The following is a 15,605-nucleotide window of genomic DNA, read 5'->3' as shown; positions in this document are numbered from 1 at the left end:
TTTAATAATCACACTTTGTGCACCAACTATTAGATAAACTCCTCAAAGATGTTTTTTATTGAGGTACAATTGACATATACCATTATATTCCTTGTAGGTGTACAACATAATGATTTGATATTTGTATATATTGTGAATGATCACAATAAGTCTAGTTACCATCTATCACCATACATAGTTACAATTTTTTTTTCTTGTGATAAGAATTTTTAAGATCTACCCTCTTAGCAATTTTCAAATACACAATACAGTATTATTAACTACAATCACCATGCTGAACATTATATCCCCAGAACTTATTTATTTTATCACTGGAAATTTGTACCTTTTGACCCCCTTCACTCATTTTGCCCACTTTCCACCCACTTGCTGTCTCTGGCAACCACCAGTCTGTTCTCTATATTTATGAGTTCAGTGTTTTGTTTTTTTTTAGATCCCACATATAAGTGAGAACATATGGTATTTGTCCTTCTCTGTCTGACTTATTTCACTCAGCATAATGCCCTCAAGGTCTGTCCACGTTGTTGCAAATGGCAAGATTTCATTCTTTTTTATGGCTGAATAATATTCCATTGTATATATATACATCTTCTTTATCCATTCATTCATCAGAGGACACTTAAAGATTTGTGATGATGTTTGTAACTTGATGAGTTTAAAGAAAACTGAGAACTTTCTAGCTCTAGCTGCCTAGGCCCTTTCACTTCTAGGAGCACAGCTATGAATCACTACCATTGTGATTTGGTTGTACACTCTTTGCGGCAAAGAAGGGGTCCGACAGACAACACCAATGTTGATGATCAGAGAATAATAGATCGGGGCACAACTCAAACCTCAGGGAACTTCTGTTATATCTAGGCACACTTAGGAACCATGGGAGTCCCCTCCTACAAAAACACTTTTCAAGAGTTGGTAAAGCCAATTAATCCAGTTTGGTGTTTACCAGATTAGTATATATCAAAACATAGTTTCCTCCCTCCACTTAATTTTAAGTCTACATTAGAAGACATAAAACAGTTTCTGATCCATTATTGAGCCTATCTTTATTTCCTGAGAATAATTTTATTTATCAAAATCTCTTCTGCCCTGAATTAATTAATATTCCTCTATCAGCCAAGTATAGTGAAAAGGGGAGAGGTCTGGCTTTCAGGCAAATCATGTTATGAATTCACACTGTGCCAGGTATTAGGACACAAAGAAAAATAAGTTATGGCTCCTAGCCTGGAGGAGTTTGTGGTGTGGCAGTGAGAGAAAGGGGCGACACGAAGGAAAACTATTCTTGGTTAGAGCTGGCTGAATGAGTTTCACTTTGTGCGTTCCTATCACGGACCTTTATCTAATCACCTAAGATCTCAGATAGCCGAGCTCTTGCAGCCTGCTGAACTCTGGACTTTTGTCTTTGTGTCCACATTATCTTCTTCTACCTCCTTTTCAAGGAGATCTCCCTGTTAAGAAACAGAGACCATGAAAAGGACTACTTGTTGGTGTTATGATGCTCTGGAACTTCTGTCTAAATTAATGTTTCATAAAAAGCATCATTACAATCCACTATGGTACCAGATAACATGGGAACACATGAACACACCGCATGTTGGTTCATCTTCTGCTGGGTCCACTTCTATAATATCCTCTTAAATGTAGAAACGGGAGTGAGTAGCCCCTACTTCTAAGCAGAAAACCAGTTTTTTTTGGTGAGGAAGATTAGCCCTGAGCTAACATCTGTTGCCAATCCTCCTCTTTTTGCTGAGGAAGATTGGCCCTGGGCTAACATCTGTGCCCACCTTCCTCTACTTTACATGTGCGACGCCTGCCACAGCACAGCTTAATAAGTGGTGTGTAGGTCCATGCCCAGCATCCAAACCCACGAACCCCAGGCAGCTGAAGCGGAGTGTGCAAACTTAACCACTATGCCACCGGGCCAGCCCCCCTGATTTTTTTTTCACAATTCTGTTCCTCCCGATGATGCATTATGAAGGATCCACAAAGTCAATAAAAAATACAAAGCACAGTGGCCTACAGCAGAGTTTAAATTCATGGAGAGAATTTGGAATCTTGGGAAGGGGATAAAGGAAAGGACTGAAAAAAGTTGAAAACATAAACAAGAATTCATTTCATAAATGATCTTTCTAAATTATTTAGCATAGATTAGCACTTACAGAGAAAATTTTTAGAGGGTCCCCAGAGGGGCAAACCAGATGACTGGAAAGTATTTTCAATTTTTTTTAAAAAAGGAGGTTTAAAATTAGATCTCAATTTCTTAACTGTAAGGGTTAAAGGAATTCAAATTTTTAGCTTCATGATCGCCTCTGAGTCAAGTACTGTCTTGCACTGATACGATGCTGTGACACTGAGATAAGATAGAAGTGTGGTCCCTGCCATCATGGGGACAGTAATCAAAGAGTCACAAAATAAATGTTTAACTACACATTGTGAGGAGGATTATGAAGGAAAACCACAAGGCATTGCATATAAGAGGGGCAATAATGGGGTGCCCAATGTGTCGGGAGCAAAATCACAGTAAAACTTCATAGAATGATAAGGCATTACAAGATATCAGTGAGTAGGATTCTGACAATTCTGTATTTCAAACTATTTCAACAGACCCACTACAATTTAGCACAGAAATAACAGGAAGGGAGGGAGGCCAAAGAATCAGTCATTGCATCTATGTCATTCCTTTGATGCCACCATAGACCACGGCTTGGTCTTTAGCTTGGCTGGTCCATTCATCCAGAGCTGAGCCAGCTCCCACACTCATCAGACTCTAAGAGACTGATGAAGAGCAGTTTATTAATTTACAACAGGAGGTCTTCCCTTGTAGTACCTGGAATGCTAGTGGCTACTAACTCTCAAGGTCCCCAGGAGGCCTAAGAAGCTAGGGTCTTCCTGCTAAAGATGCTGATCTTATCTTGTACATGTTTATGCTCCTTCATTCCACTTCCAGATGATAATCTTGTCTCAAAGTTCTGAGGGCGCTTCTCTGGTGCCCCTCCATACTGATTCCAGAAGCTGGGCTGCACATCAAATGAGCTTAGCAATCCCTCACTCACTACAAACTAATAGTGTCAACAAGATTGTTTAAAATCCTTAAAAGAACTAAAGCACCTACAAGCACTCCAGAAAATACCACTCAAAATACAAGTAACTGACATACTAATGTAAATCATTCCTATCTAGTTATTACACAGGCATTTGAATGAATGGAAGGAGGAGCTAATGAACCAACAAGTAAATGAAGATTTAACTTGCAGACAACTTCGGGGTCATACATTTAACTGATATAGGAAAGAAACCTGTATTTTTAAAAAGAACTGGCTAACAGTCAGATTTCCGAGTATTTAAACTCTCCATTCTCTCCTCCGTCTTATCCACTGATCCAAATGATTTATCATAATAAATAACTATATGATCCAATGTATTTATGCTAATAAAGACTGGATACCACCAAAACCAGTTTTTATTCAACTGGAGTTCATGGACCCTTCACAGTTCTTAAAGAATTCTTTGGGGTTCTCTTTTTCTTTTCAAGAAATCTTTAATTTTATGTTTTCATTTTGTTGATAATTTTTAACAAATTATTATAAGCCTATCTTGGCTCATCCAAATGACCATCTTTCAATATTTGAATTTGTGATTACAATCATGGTGGTGTCAAGCCACATTATTTTAAATTTTATACACTAATAAGAAAAGAACAGACGTGGCTTTAATACGTAAGTGATACGTTCACTCCATGTGAAAACCTAACGAAGTCATGGTGCACGGTATACAAGTTTCCACGGTGGTTCAAATAGAGAATTTCACTGCATAGCAAGCTGCAGCATCAGCAGGCTGAACTTGGTAGAAACAAACGTATGCTGTAATTCTTGTTGCCGGATTCACATTGCAAGAGATGACTTAATTTTGACAAAACCGGCCATGTAAATGCTGTTAATTTCAATTTTTATTAGTTCTGTAGTTTTAATTTTTATTTAGCACATAAATGTGTTCTAGTATTACAGTTGTACAGGAGCTATAAACATAAGGATGTCACCTATTATTTTCTATTTTTCCATACTTAAAATGTATGATAAAAACAATTTAAGTAAGGGCCCGCCAGGTGGTGTAGTGGTTAAGTGTGCGCGCTCCGCTTTGGCGGCCCAGGGTTTGCAGGTTCGAATCCCGGGCGTGGAATGATGCACCGCTCATCAAACCACACTGTGGTGGTGTCCCACATACAAAAACGCAGGAAGATGGGCACAGATGTTAGCTCAGGGCCAATCTTCCTCAGCAAAAAGAGGAGGATTGGCAACAGATGTTAGCTCAGGGCTAGTCTTCCACACACAAAAAAATAATAATAATAATTTAAGCAAGCATCTGAGGCCTTAGAGATTTTTTTCTTTTGAAAGGGGTCCATATATGTTTCTTACTCTTAAGAAACACTGATTTAGAGTGGTGAATATGATGTTGTCCACACAGAAATTGAAATTTAATGATGTACACCTGAAATTTATATCATGTTATAAACCAATGTTATCTCAATAAAAACAAAAAGAAACACTGATTTTTTTTTTTTTTCCTGAGGAAGATCAGCCCTGAGCTAACATCCATGCTAATCCTCCTCTTTTTGCTGAGGAAGACGGGCTCTGAGCTAACATCTATTGCCAATCCTCCTCCGTTTTTTTCCCCAAAGCCCCAGTAGATAGTTGTATGTCATAGCTGCACATCCTTCTAGTTGCTGTATGTGGGACGCGGCCTTAGCATGGCCGGAGAAGCGGTGCGTCGGTGCGTGCCCGGGATCCGAACCCGGGTCGCCAGCAGCGGAGCGCGCGCACTTAACCACTAAACCACGGGGCCGGCCTGAAACACTGATTTAAACCGGTGTTTTTCAATATTTCTGTCCTGTAAGTCCCCTTCACTATTATTTCATGGGCCACTTTTAGGTCATGTATAAAATTTTTGTGTAGCACATAAAAAGAAGACAGTTCACATAAAATATTATATTTTAGATAAATATATTATTGAAGTTTGTTTTGTGGAGTTTGTTCTAAGCAAATCTTTAATAACATTTATTACAGAAAAATATAAAAATAAATTCTTTTTCTCTTATGTAGTAGACTTGTATTGATTCTTTTGGATCAATTATTAAGGAAAAGCATACTTTGCTGACAAATTCAAAATTGACAATATATTCTCTTTGGATTTTGTACTAAGTGCATATTTAAACATAGACTGAAATATAACTACATACTATGATATCAGAAATTGACACAAAATACTTTCATTTCTTAATGTTTGTAGTTCTTGCATTTTGTACTTAAAAACCAACTGCAGTTTTAAAAATAATTTTTGTGTTTTGTTTGTAACTAAAGAGATAAGAGGAATAGTTTCAGGCTATTATTTGCAGACATATCTCCACAATTATTACATAGAGAGATATAAATATTATATAAATTAGACATAAATTATTATAATAATTTATAGAGATAGAGTTATGTATTTGCACTATATAAGAATTTTCATTATATGAATGCAACCTCTGGATGGAGTGAGCATCATCGTAAGTCATTTGCAAAATAATTATCAGGATTACATTTCTCACTGATTTCTTTTATTCAGGACCATTTGTCTTCTGTCTTCAAAAAAAAAAAAAAAATCCTTATGCCAATGAGAATTAAAACAACTTAAAAGTTGTAAAACAGTAAAACCCACTCCTCTGACGGGGGTATTTAGCCAGAGAGTAACTGAGTTAAGTGCCTGCTCATCAAATGTAGAATCTCTATGACCGGCTCAGTAGGCTCACTCAGCACATACTCAAAGCCTCTTAAACTTCCATTTTGAACTGAGAAAATATTTTTCTTTTTTCTTTCTTTTTTTGCTGAGGAAGATTGGCCCCGGGCTAACATCCATGTCCATCTTCCTCTACTTTATATGGGACGCTGCCACAGCATGGCTTGACAAGTGGTGCATAGGTTCGTGCCCAGGATCCGAACCCGCGAACCCCGGGCCACCAAAGCGGAGCACACGCACTTAACCACTACGCCACTGGGCCAGCATGAAAAAATACTTTTAAATGATTTTATTTCCCACTTTTTAAAAGATAGAAATTGATCCAGATATTGTTACTGCCTTTACAACCACCCACCTATAAAACAGAATACTGGTTGGGAAATAGTGATCTAAGCCAGTCAACACATCTCTATCCTATTTCACTGAAGTCTTCGTAGACAGTTCCCTCTGATAATCTCTTCTGGTGTTTTAAAATCCTAATGTTTAGGAAGTCCTTTATGAGCAAGTCACTTAACCTCTCAGGATCTCAGATTTCTCATCTAGAAAATGAGGGAGTGTGGCTAAGATTAGTTTTAAAGTCCCACCCAGAATTAGAATTCTATGATTTTTGTATTATCCAAAGCTTTAGTTTTCATAACTGTTTAACATCAGAAGAATGTTTTAAAACAAACTCAAACAAGAAATCCTTAATATATAAAGCACGGAAAAGTGAGGCTGAGAACACTCAAGGTCTGCAGAACACCATTTGAAAACCACTGATCGAAAGCTCTCTTTTTGAAAACGCTTTCCTTTTTTCTTTGTCTCAGTGGAAAAGGAAAACATCTGGAAAAGATCCACCATGTTAGTCACCCTATGTGTACACCAGAACATATGTATTAAGTCACCTGTCAGCCTTTTCTTCTCCAGATTAAATATCCATTATAAATCCCATTTCCCATCCTTTTAAAATATATTCTTTTTTTTTTAATGAACTTTCTTCAGTTTCTGTAACTCTTTATTAAAATGTAAAGTTACTAACCAACCACAATGTCTGAGAAGAGCCAAGTGTAGCAAAAGGATTACTTCCAGCTCCATCATGTCATGGCTCACTCCTACATTCCATCACTGCCTCCCCGTCAAACCAACAGTCCAGTTTGACCCGCAATTTTTTTTGGCTGAACTTGTTATATCTACTCAATAATTTCCCATCCAATACCCGTGTAATTTGTTATTGTCCTTATGGGGCCTTTGAAGTTTTTCCTATTGAATATAATCCAGTTTTTGATGGAGCATTTCTCTAATTAGTTAAGGTCACTGAATTTTCCTTCTGCCTTCCAACATACCTCATCCAACTCAACCAATGGGAATGTTGTCTGGTGTACTGTTAAAGTTGTAGACTAATATAATAGAATGTCAAGTACCTAAAAAGAATCCACAATGAGGTGTGTTACAGGCTGAATTGTGTCCCCCAAAATTCATATGTTGAAGTCCTAACCTCCAGTAGCTGAGAATGTGACTGTATTTGGATATAAGGTGTTTAAAGAGGGGATTAAATTAAAATGAGGCCAAGTGGGTGGGTCTGATTGGGCACACACAGAGACACTGAGACACCCAGGGCTTCAGCACAGAGGAAACAGAGGGACAACTATTTGAGGACACAGGGAGAAGGCGGCCATCTGCAAACCAAGGACACAGGCCTCAGAAGAAACTAACCCTGCCGAAACCTTGATCTTGGACTTCTAGCCTCCAGAACCACAAGAAAATAAATGTCTATTGTTTAAGCCACTCAGAGAGTGGTGTTTTGTTACGGCATCTCGAGCAGACTAAGACAAACTACTCTATGCAAGACATTGTGCAGCCCCTTGGGGCTCACCAAGCAACCTCTGCCGCTACAGTGAAGGCTACCAGAGAGCGCCAATTCCTATAACTCAAGCCAGAATAAGGCATAAAGGAAGATCTGACAAAACGCTCTGGGAGCACCAAGGGAGCCGGAATTCTTTCCATCTGGGGATCAGAGAAGGCTTCAAAGAGGAGAGGTCATCTGAGCTGGACCTTTAAAGATGGGCAAAATTCCAATCAGGGGGTGGGGGTCGGGGGGAGCAGGCAGCCATCCGGGGGACAGGACTATCTGAGCATGAACCAGGCTCACGCTACACCCATCATCCCTATGAGAATAACCCCAGTTGTCATCCACCTGTGGACAAGGTTGACTAAACATCAGAACCATCTGGGAAGCTCTTAAAAAAATATACAGATCCTCAGGCCCCCCTTCCAATCTGCTGAATCCAGAGTTCCAGGGAGAACACCCTGGAATCTTCATTTTAACCTACTTCTCAGTTGACACAGTATCAACTTCATCAAGTTTAAAGACCCCTTTCTAATAAAAACATTTCCCTAACACCCCCACCCCCACATAGTAGTGGCTATATTTCTAGTGAATGAGAAAATAGATAAAGACAGAAAATACTATTGAGTTTAGTCATGATTTCAAGTGAATTTGTATTTTATTAATTAGAACCAAGTCCGCAGGTTTAAAAGTGAGATGCATATATCATTTTGACGTATACATTCACATAAGATATTATTTACTCAACCTGCAGATAATGCAAGGTTGCATATAGAGCTTCCACCTCGTTATGAACGATCAGTCCTCAACCTGACACTCAAGTCATCCACAGTTTCTGGAACTGTCCTCTGACAGTTCCTACCCCAAATTATTCTACGGACCAGTAAAATACCAGAATTTTCCACCACAGACCTCACAAATGGGGGAGAATAGGAGAAAGAAGGAGAAAGCAGAAATAGAGACTATTGTCATGCTTCATGCTCAAAAAGATCCTGCCTCATTATGGCGGCCAAGTGGATGTCGGAACAAAGTGACAGCAGTGTTTTTCTCACCAGCTAAGACCTCGAGCCACGGTCTTGGGAAGGGGGTAAGAGGAGAAAGGGCCCAACCAGTGTCTGTCTCTGCTGCTTTCTCTCCCATTTTCCTTAATCCCTCTGAGAAGGTGGCCATGTTTTTGAGATTTTTGGTTTTTTTAAACTCTCTGAGATTCCAAATCATCCTTTCTAAAGTGATGAAAGTAATCCCTACTTGTTAGGGTGAGGATGAGGTGAGATCACTTAGGTAAAGTACAACCCAGTATTAGACCCCACCCTACCCCCAGCCCCACCCCCACCCCACCACACAAGCAGAAACTCATACATTTTTTGAAGCTGGGCCCTTCAGTCAGCCTTTCCTCAAGTCAGGGTTTAGCTGAAGCCTGAGGCTTACCTCTAAAAGCTCTGTTTCAATCAAAAGTCCACACCAAAGGGGACCTTCGTCCATAACTCAGCAGCTAACGATCCCAGGTGAGCCATCTTCCCAAACAGATCATGGTTCGCCCAAGTGCATGACAGGCCTCAGTGCAGACAGTGGAAGTTGCTGCTCTCCTTTTCACTCGATTTTTCTACCTCCAGCCTTGAAAGTAACCTCCAGAAAAATCTCCCCTGCCCCTCCCCATAAGCCCTTCATTTGGGTTCCCTGGGTCCCTCTGCTATATCCCATTCATTCATTCACCCACTAATCAAATCAGTAAAAAACTCGCCCATGCCAGGACTTGTTTTAGACACTGAATGAACAAGCAGGCAAGGTCCCTGCTCTCCCGGAGCTGCCATTCTAGTGGGAAAGACAGTAAAAATTCAATATGCCATGTCAGGTGGGGATAAGTGCTAAGGAGAAAAACAAAACAAGGTAAGAAAACAAAGAGAGAGACTGCTAGGCGAGCAGGAGAGTCAGGAAGACCTCAAGGAGGTGGTGTCTGAGCAGAGCCATGAAGAAATGAGTGTGGCCAGCTGGATATCTGGGAAGAGAGTTCCAGACAGCATCTTTCTTCCATAATGGCAGGAGTCTTGTGTTACTCAGTTTCTCCACCAGTGATACGGGTTGAATTGTGTCCCTCCAAAAAGGGCCAGTTACAGTCAGAACCCTAAGCCCAGAACCTCAGAACGTGACCTTATCTGGAGATAGCGTCTTTACAGAGAGGTGATCAAGTTAAAGTGAGGTCATTAGGATAGGCCCTAATCCAATATGACTGATGTCCTTAGAAAGAGGAAATCTAGACACAGACACACACAGGGAAAACACCACGTGAAGATAAAGGCAGAGATTGCGGCAATGCACATACAAGCCAGGGGACACCAAAGATGGCCAACAAACACCAAACCCAGGAGAGAGGCCTGGGACAGATTCTCCCTCACAGCCCTCAGAACCACCCTGCTACACCTTGATCTTGGACTTCGGGCCTCCAGGACTGTGAGACAACACATTTCTGTTGTTCAAGCCTGAGTGGCATAAACAAGGTTTATGGCAATTGGTTATGGCAGCCCCGTAACACTAACACAGCCGTGGAGCACTGTGAGGGCCACACATCCACCACTGCCTTGCCCAGCTCCACAGGATAAACCGGTGGTTACATGGGGCTCTGTGCACCCCTGGATGACTGTAACTGGCCCTAACTGGACCCTGTTTCCAGTCTTACGTTCTCACTCATTCTCCACAGCGTTGCCCTGACCTCTCTCAAATAAAACTGGGATCATCTGACTAGCTCAAAAGCCCTTCACCCGCTTCTCACTGCCTTCAGGACACCATCCAAATTTCTCAGCTTGGGGACCAAAGCCCAAGGGTCCAGCCCCAGTTTAACCTCTCCAGCCTTGCTTCTCTCATCTCATCTCTGCCCCTTCCTGGGATGGCCCAACTTCTACTCAACCCCGGGCTTCAACGTAGCTAAGGCCTCCACCGAGAAGCCTTCCCTCCCAGCAGCCCTCCTGCTGAATGCTGTTGTGGCATTCACCAGGGTGTCCAAGGCCTGTTTGTCCCTCTCCTCCTTTTGACCCTGAGTTTCTGTCTTGGTTGCCTCTCCAGGCGCTAGGAAAGCACCTGGCCCTTGGGAAACATTCATTGGATAGATGAATAAAGGAACAAAGCACGCCGCGTTCTAACCAGCTGGTCCCGGAACTCCTTTTTTTTCCCCTTTAAGGGGTGGGGGATGGGGAGGCGACTTTTCAAGGGATTTCTCAACAGTTGTGGCAGCACTGGAGTTGGATGGGGCTGAACCTTTCCTTACCGGCTGCAAGAGGAATTCAGATTAGACTTTCAAGAACTGGTCCTTGTGTCGCAAGACACTGCAGTATAAGGAAAGGAAGTAAACAACCAATTTTTGAGTCCGGGTTGATGAATATTTTGGAGTCTACTTTTTGATAAGAAGTGGCACCTTCAGGTCCCTTCCAAGCCTCTGATTCTGTAACTGCAGGTCCATGACCTACAGGTAAACGTGGTGGGTGGACACAATAGGAGTTGTTGCAACCAACAATGCAATGGGTGCTGTGCACCAGCCTCCAAAAAGTAAATACTTCTGAGGTTTAAAACTTATTGCATACACGGTTATAAATGCTGGAGAGCCTGGAAAAGGAAAGAGAGTAACAATGTTTAAATATATATTAACAATGTTTAAATATATCTAATAATAATATATTACAATATATTTACATATATATACCTAACTAGAGGAAGGCAGAGGGGTCATAGATGAAAACAACCAGGATTCGGTCTCATTTGCAAATTCCCAAAAGGGGAAATGTATCAGAATTTCCAGTCATCAAAAAATAGGGCCTAAAAGTCTTGCGAACAAGAAGGGAGGGGAAAAAAAGGGGAGGGGGCCTCGCTCTTTGCAGCAGGAAGTCTTCAAATGGCTCTCGAGTTATGAAGAAACGACTCTGAAGTCCTTATTCGGAGCGCTAAACTCGCTTTTCCACATAAAGAGCAATGTAAAAGCTCGGAGCAGCCTCACCACGGTGTTGGGGAAACAACTCGGCTTCCCCAAGTGAAAAAGTCAGCGCGCTCTGCGCGGGCAGTAGCGCAGACCGGTGTTAGGGCTTTTATTTTCAAGTCAATGAGCCAAATGGACGACCGGGCTGGCTGTGCCGCGTTCTGGGAAGCAAGGTTATTATTATCGCCTATCGCCCGACTGAACAATTTCAGTGAAAAGGCAGAGTCCCAGCAGTGTGTGTGCACACGGTGCCATACGGGACGTGCAGCTACGTGCCCACCTCCAGAACGACTTTATTTACAAAGCGATTACCATGTTATCTATTTGTTTTCCTTTTCCAGCAACTGCAGCCTTGCTCAGCCCTCGAATTTCTTAATTACAAACCCGTTCGCTTCTAAATCAACCCCAAAGCGTCAGGCAGAGCCCGGAGGGAGGCTGTGCAAGTTTGCACACACTCCCACCTCCCGGATTAAGGGCAACAGCAGAAGCAAGAAACTGTGTATGTGCAAAAAGGTGGATCTGGGGACGAGGATCGCTGAGTTTGTTTACAGAGCAGAGACGCCTCAGCTCGGATGCCAAAGCTACCAAGAGCTGCAAACGCAAACTTAGCAGAAGCACACGTACCCCGGGAGCAGCGAGCGGGCCCGAAAGTGCGGACCGGATCCCGGGCGCGGGAGCGGAGGCCGCCGGGCCCGCGAGCGCGCTCCGTCCACCTGCAGCAGCCGCCGCCGCCGCTCCCCGCCCCCAGCCCCTGTCCTTGAAAGGAGTGGGAAGAAATGCATCTACACGCAGAATATCTAGATCAGGGTTACCGACTGCCCCTGTAAAAACACAAAGGCACGGCCCAAGAAAGCGCGCTCGGGGGAGGGGGCATTATTTGTCCGCGGCTGAAAAACCCCACTGGGGGACATACAGCCATTCTCCGCAGCCTGGGTAGGCTTTGCAAAGCCGGAGAGGAAGAAGGGCACTATGGAGGGCCGGGGCGCCGAGTGAACCCCCTTTTCCCGTAGAAGGCAGTCCAGATCGCTAGGTGAGCCGGGTGGGAGAGCTGGGGCGGGAATCGGCCAGAGAGGAGGGTGGTGAGTTCTCCTCGCTCCTCTCCGGCAGGCGCTACCTTGGAGCTGGGAGTCCAGGGAGGATTTTCTCCCCGCGCCGGCGGCGGGCGGACTGCCCCGCGTTCGTGGGGCCGGAGGAAGCCGGGCCGGGGGCGGCGGGGCGGCGCCTGGGCCGCATCCTCTGCGCACGTGCCGCGGGGACGCGGGGACGCGGCGCCCCACCCGGTCCGTGCGCCCCGGGCTCCGCCGTCCGCGTCTTCCCGCAGCCCGCCCGGGAGGCTGTCGCTCCGCCCTTCCTGAAATCCTTATATTAACTGTGGCCAAAGCCCGAAGAAACACAGCTCATTGTTGGCAGCTGCCGGGCGGGCTTGCAGAGCTGAGAGGGCAGCGGAGGGGAAATAAAAGGGAACGGCTCCGATTCCGCCCCAGCGGCCGCTGCAAGACCTCGGCGCCGACAGCGCGACTGCGAGCGCCCTGCACGCCGCGAAGGCCCCTCTATGTGCTGCTGAGCCGGTCCTGGACCCCACGATCCCGCCCTCGGTCTCCGGAGCAGAAAGCGCAAGGACGGAAGGTGAGCGCGGCGGGCGAAGCTGCTGGCAGCCCCGTCCTCCGAGGGCTGGGTCTGCCCGGAGGAAGAGCGTGAGGCGGAGCTGGGGAATAACAACAGGATGTGCAACAACAGGATGAGGAGGGCTGATTGAATGCCTCAAGTTCGCGGCGGGGCTGCGGGGCACTTCCTTTATTAGGCGACTTCGGGGAGCAGACGGGGGTGTGGGCTCGGGCCCCCCGCCCGATCGCAGGGGAAGGGGCTGTTTGTGCAGCGCCCCGCTCTGTTGTGGGTGCAGTTCCCCCGCGGTGGCAGCCTGGGTGCACAGGCTACTAGTGGGATCCCGGGGACGGGGATTCGCAGCCGACGTGCGTCCGGGGAGCCTGGGGGGCAGAGGCGAGAAAAAGTGGGGTGCGCCACGGTGGGCGACACGTGTGGCGCGGGTCTTACCGTCTGCCCTTCTCACTTGCAGGACTGGAAATGGCAGACCACATGATGGCTATGAACCACGGGCGCTTCCCCGACGGCACCAACGGGCTGCACCACCACCCTGCCCACCGTATGGGCATGGGGCAGTTCCCGAGCCCCCATCACCACCAGCAGCAGCAGCCCCAGCACGCCTTCAACGCCCTGATGGGCGAGCACATACACTACGGCGCGGGCAACATGAATGCCACGAGCGGCATCAGGCACGCCATGGGGCCGGGGACTGTGAACGGAGGGCACCCCCCGAGCGCGCTGGCCCCCGCGGCCAGGTTTAACAACTCCCAGTTCATGGGCCCCCCGGTGGCCAGCCAGGGAGGCTCCCTGCCGGCCAGCATGCAGTTGCAGAAGCTCAACAACCAGTATTTCAACCATCACCCCTACCCCCACAACCACTACATGCCGGATTTGCACCCTGCTGCAGGCCACCAGATGAACGGGACAAACCAGCACTTCCGAGATTGCAACCCCAAGCACAGCGGCGGCAGCAGCACCCCCGGCGGCGCGGGCGGCAGCGGCACCCCCGGCTCCGGCGGCTCCTCCGGCGGCGCGGGCAGCAGCAACAGCGGCGGCGGCGGCGGCAGCAACATGCCCGCCTCCGTGGCCCACGTCCCTGCTGCAATGCTGCCGCCCAATGTCATAGACACTGATTTCATCGACGAGGAGGTGCTCATGTCCCTAGTGATAGAAATGGGCTTGGACCGCATCAAGGAGCTGCCCGAACTCTGGCTGGGCCAAAACGAGTTTGATTTTATGACGGACTTCGTGTGCAAACAGCAGCCCAGCAGAGTGAGCTGTTGACTCGCTCGCAACCCCGGCGAGAGAAAGCAACCCCCGCCCCGACTTCTTCTTCGGTGTGAATTAAAAAAAAACATTCCCGTAGACACAGTATCTCGCTTTTCAGATCTTGAAAGGTTTGAGAACTTGGAAACAAAGTAAACTATAAACTTGTACAAATTGGTTTAAAAAAAAAAATTGCTGCCACTTTTTTTTTTTTTCCTGTTTTTGTTTCGTTTTTGTAGCCTTGACATTCACCTCCCTTATGTAGTTGAAATATCTAGCTAACTTGGTCTTTTTTGTTGTTTGTTTTTACTCCTTATTTCGTCACTTTCTCCAGTGCTCAACTGTTAGATATTAATCTTGGCAAACTGCTTAATCTTGTGGATTTTGTAGATGGTTTCAAATGACTGAACTGCATTCAGATTTACGAGTGAAAGGAAAAAAAATTGCATTAGTTGGTTGCATGAACTTTGAAAGGCAGATGTTACTGCACCAAGTCTGCCATCTCGCTTCATTTTTTAAACTATGCATTTGAGTACAGACTAATTTTTAAAATATGCTAAACTGGAAGATTAAACAGATGTGGGCCAAACCGTTCTGGATCAGGAAAAGTCATAACTGTTCACTTTCAAGTTGGCTGTCCCCCTCCCCCATATGTACAGACAATAATAGGGTGTGGAATGTCCGTCAGTGGCAAACATTTCACAGATTTTTATTTTGTTTCTGTCTTCAACATTTTTGACACTGTGCTAATAGTTATATTCAGTACATGAAAAGATACTACTGTGTTGAAAGCTTTTTAGGAAATTTTGACAGTATTTTTGTACAAAACATTTTTTTGAAAAAATACTTGTTAATTTATTCTATTTTAATTTGCCAATGTCAATAAAAAGTTAAGAAATACTTGTTTTCTAGAAGTCATTGTGGGGGAGGGTGGTTCCCTTTGGTGGCTTTCTTTTTTTCTCTTTAAGTTGAACACTTTATTGATTAGAGTAAGCATTCCAAAGGATAAATTACAGGACACTAAAACAGGTCATGATGAGCTTAAGGGAGAGCAGGATTTAACATAATTGGCATAATGCTTCATTGTTATCATTGTAACATGCCTCTTGGTGTGGTTTAATCAAAAGCTACAAAGTTGTCAAAGCATTTTTTTTCCCCTTAATTGCCATCATATTCAAATAT

The 15,605-nt window shown here is 44.7% G+C and overlaps 1 protein-coding gene across 1 annotated transcript; it reads left to right on the top strand.

Annotated features, from left to right (window-relative positions):
- Positions 1–12,935: 12,935 nt before the first annotated feature.
- Positions 12,936–15,323, top strand: CITED2 (Cbp/p300 interacting transactivator with ED-rich tail 2). The gene is made up of 2 exons (XM_004442093.3): positions 12,936–13,181; positions 13,630–15,323. The coding sequence occupies exon 2, from the start codon at positions 13,638–13,640 to the stop codon at positions 14,439–14,441; it is 804 nt and encodes a 267-aa protein (XP_004442150.1). The 5' UTR covers positions 12,936–13,181; positions 13,630–13,637; the 3' UTR covers positions 14,442–15,323.
- The last annotated feature ends 282 nt before the right edge of the window (positions 15,324–15,605 follow it).

Source organism: Ceratotherium simum, chromosome 38, assembly GCF_057802395.1.
Source record: "Ceratotherium simum simum isolate JZ-2026a chromosome 38, ASM5780239v1, whole genome shotgun sequence".
In the NCBI taxonomy this organism is placed as follows: Eukaryota; Metazoa; Chordata; class Mammalia; order Perissodactyla; family Rhinocerotidae; genus Ceratotherium; species Ceratotherium simum.
Note: the sequence above shows the minus strand (reverse complement) of the source record. Positions and strands in the feature narration are given on the sequence as shown.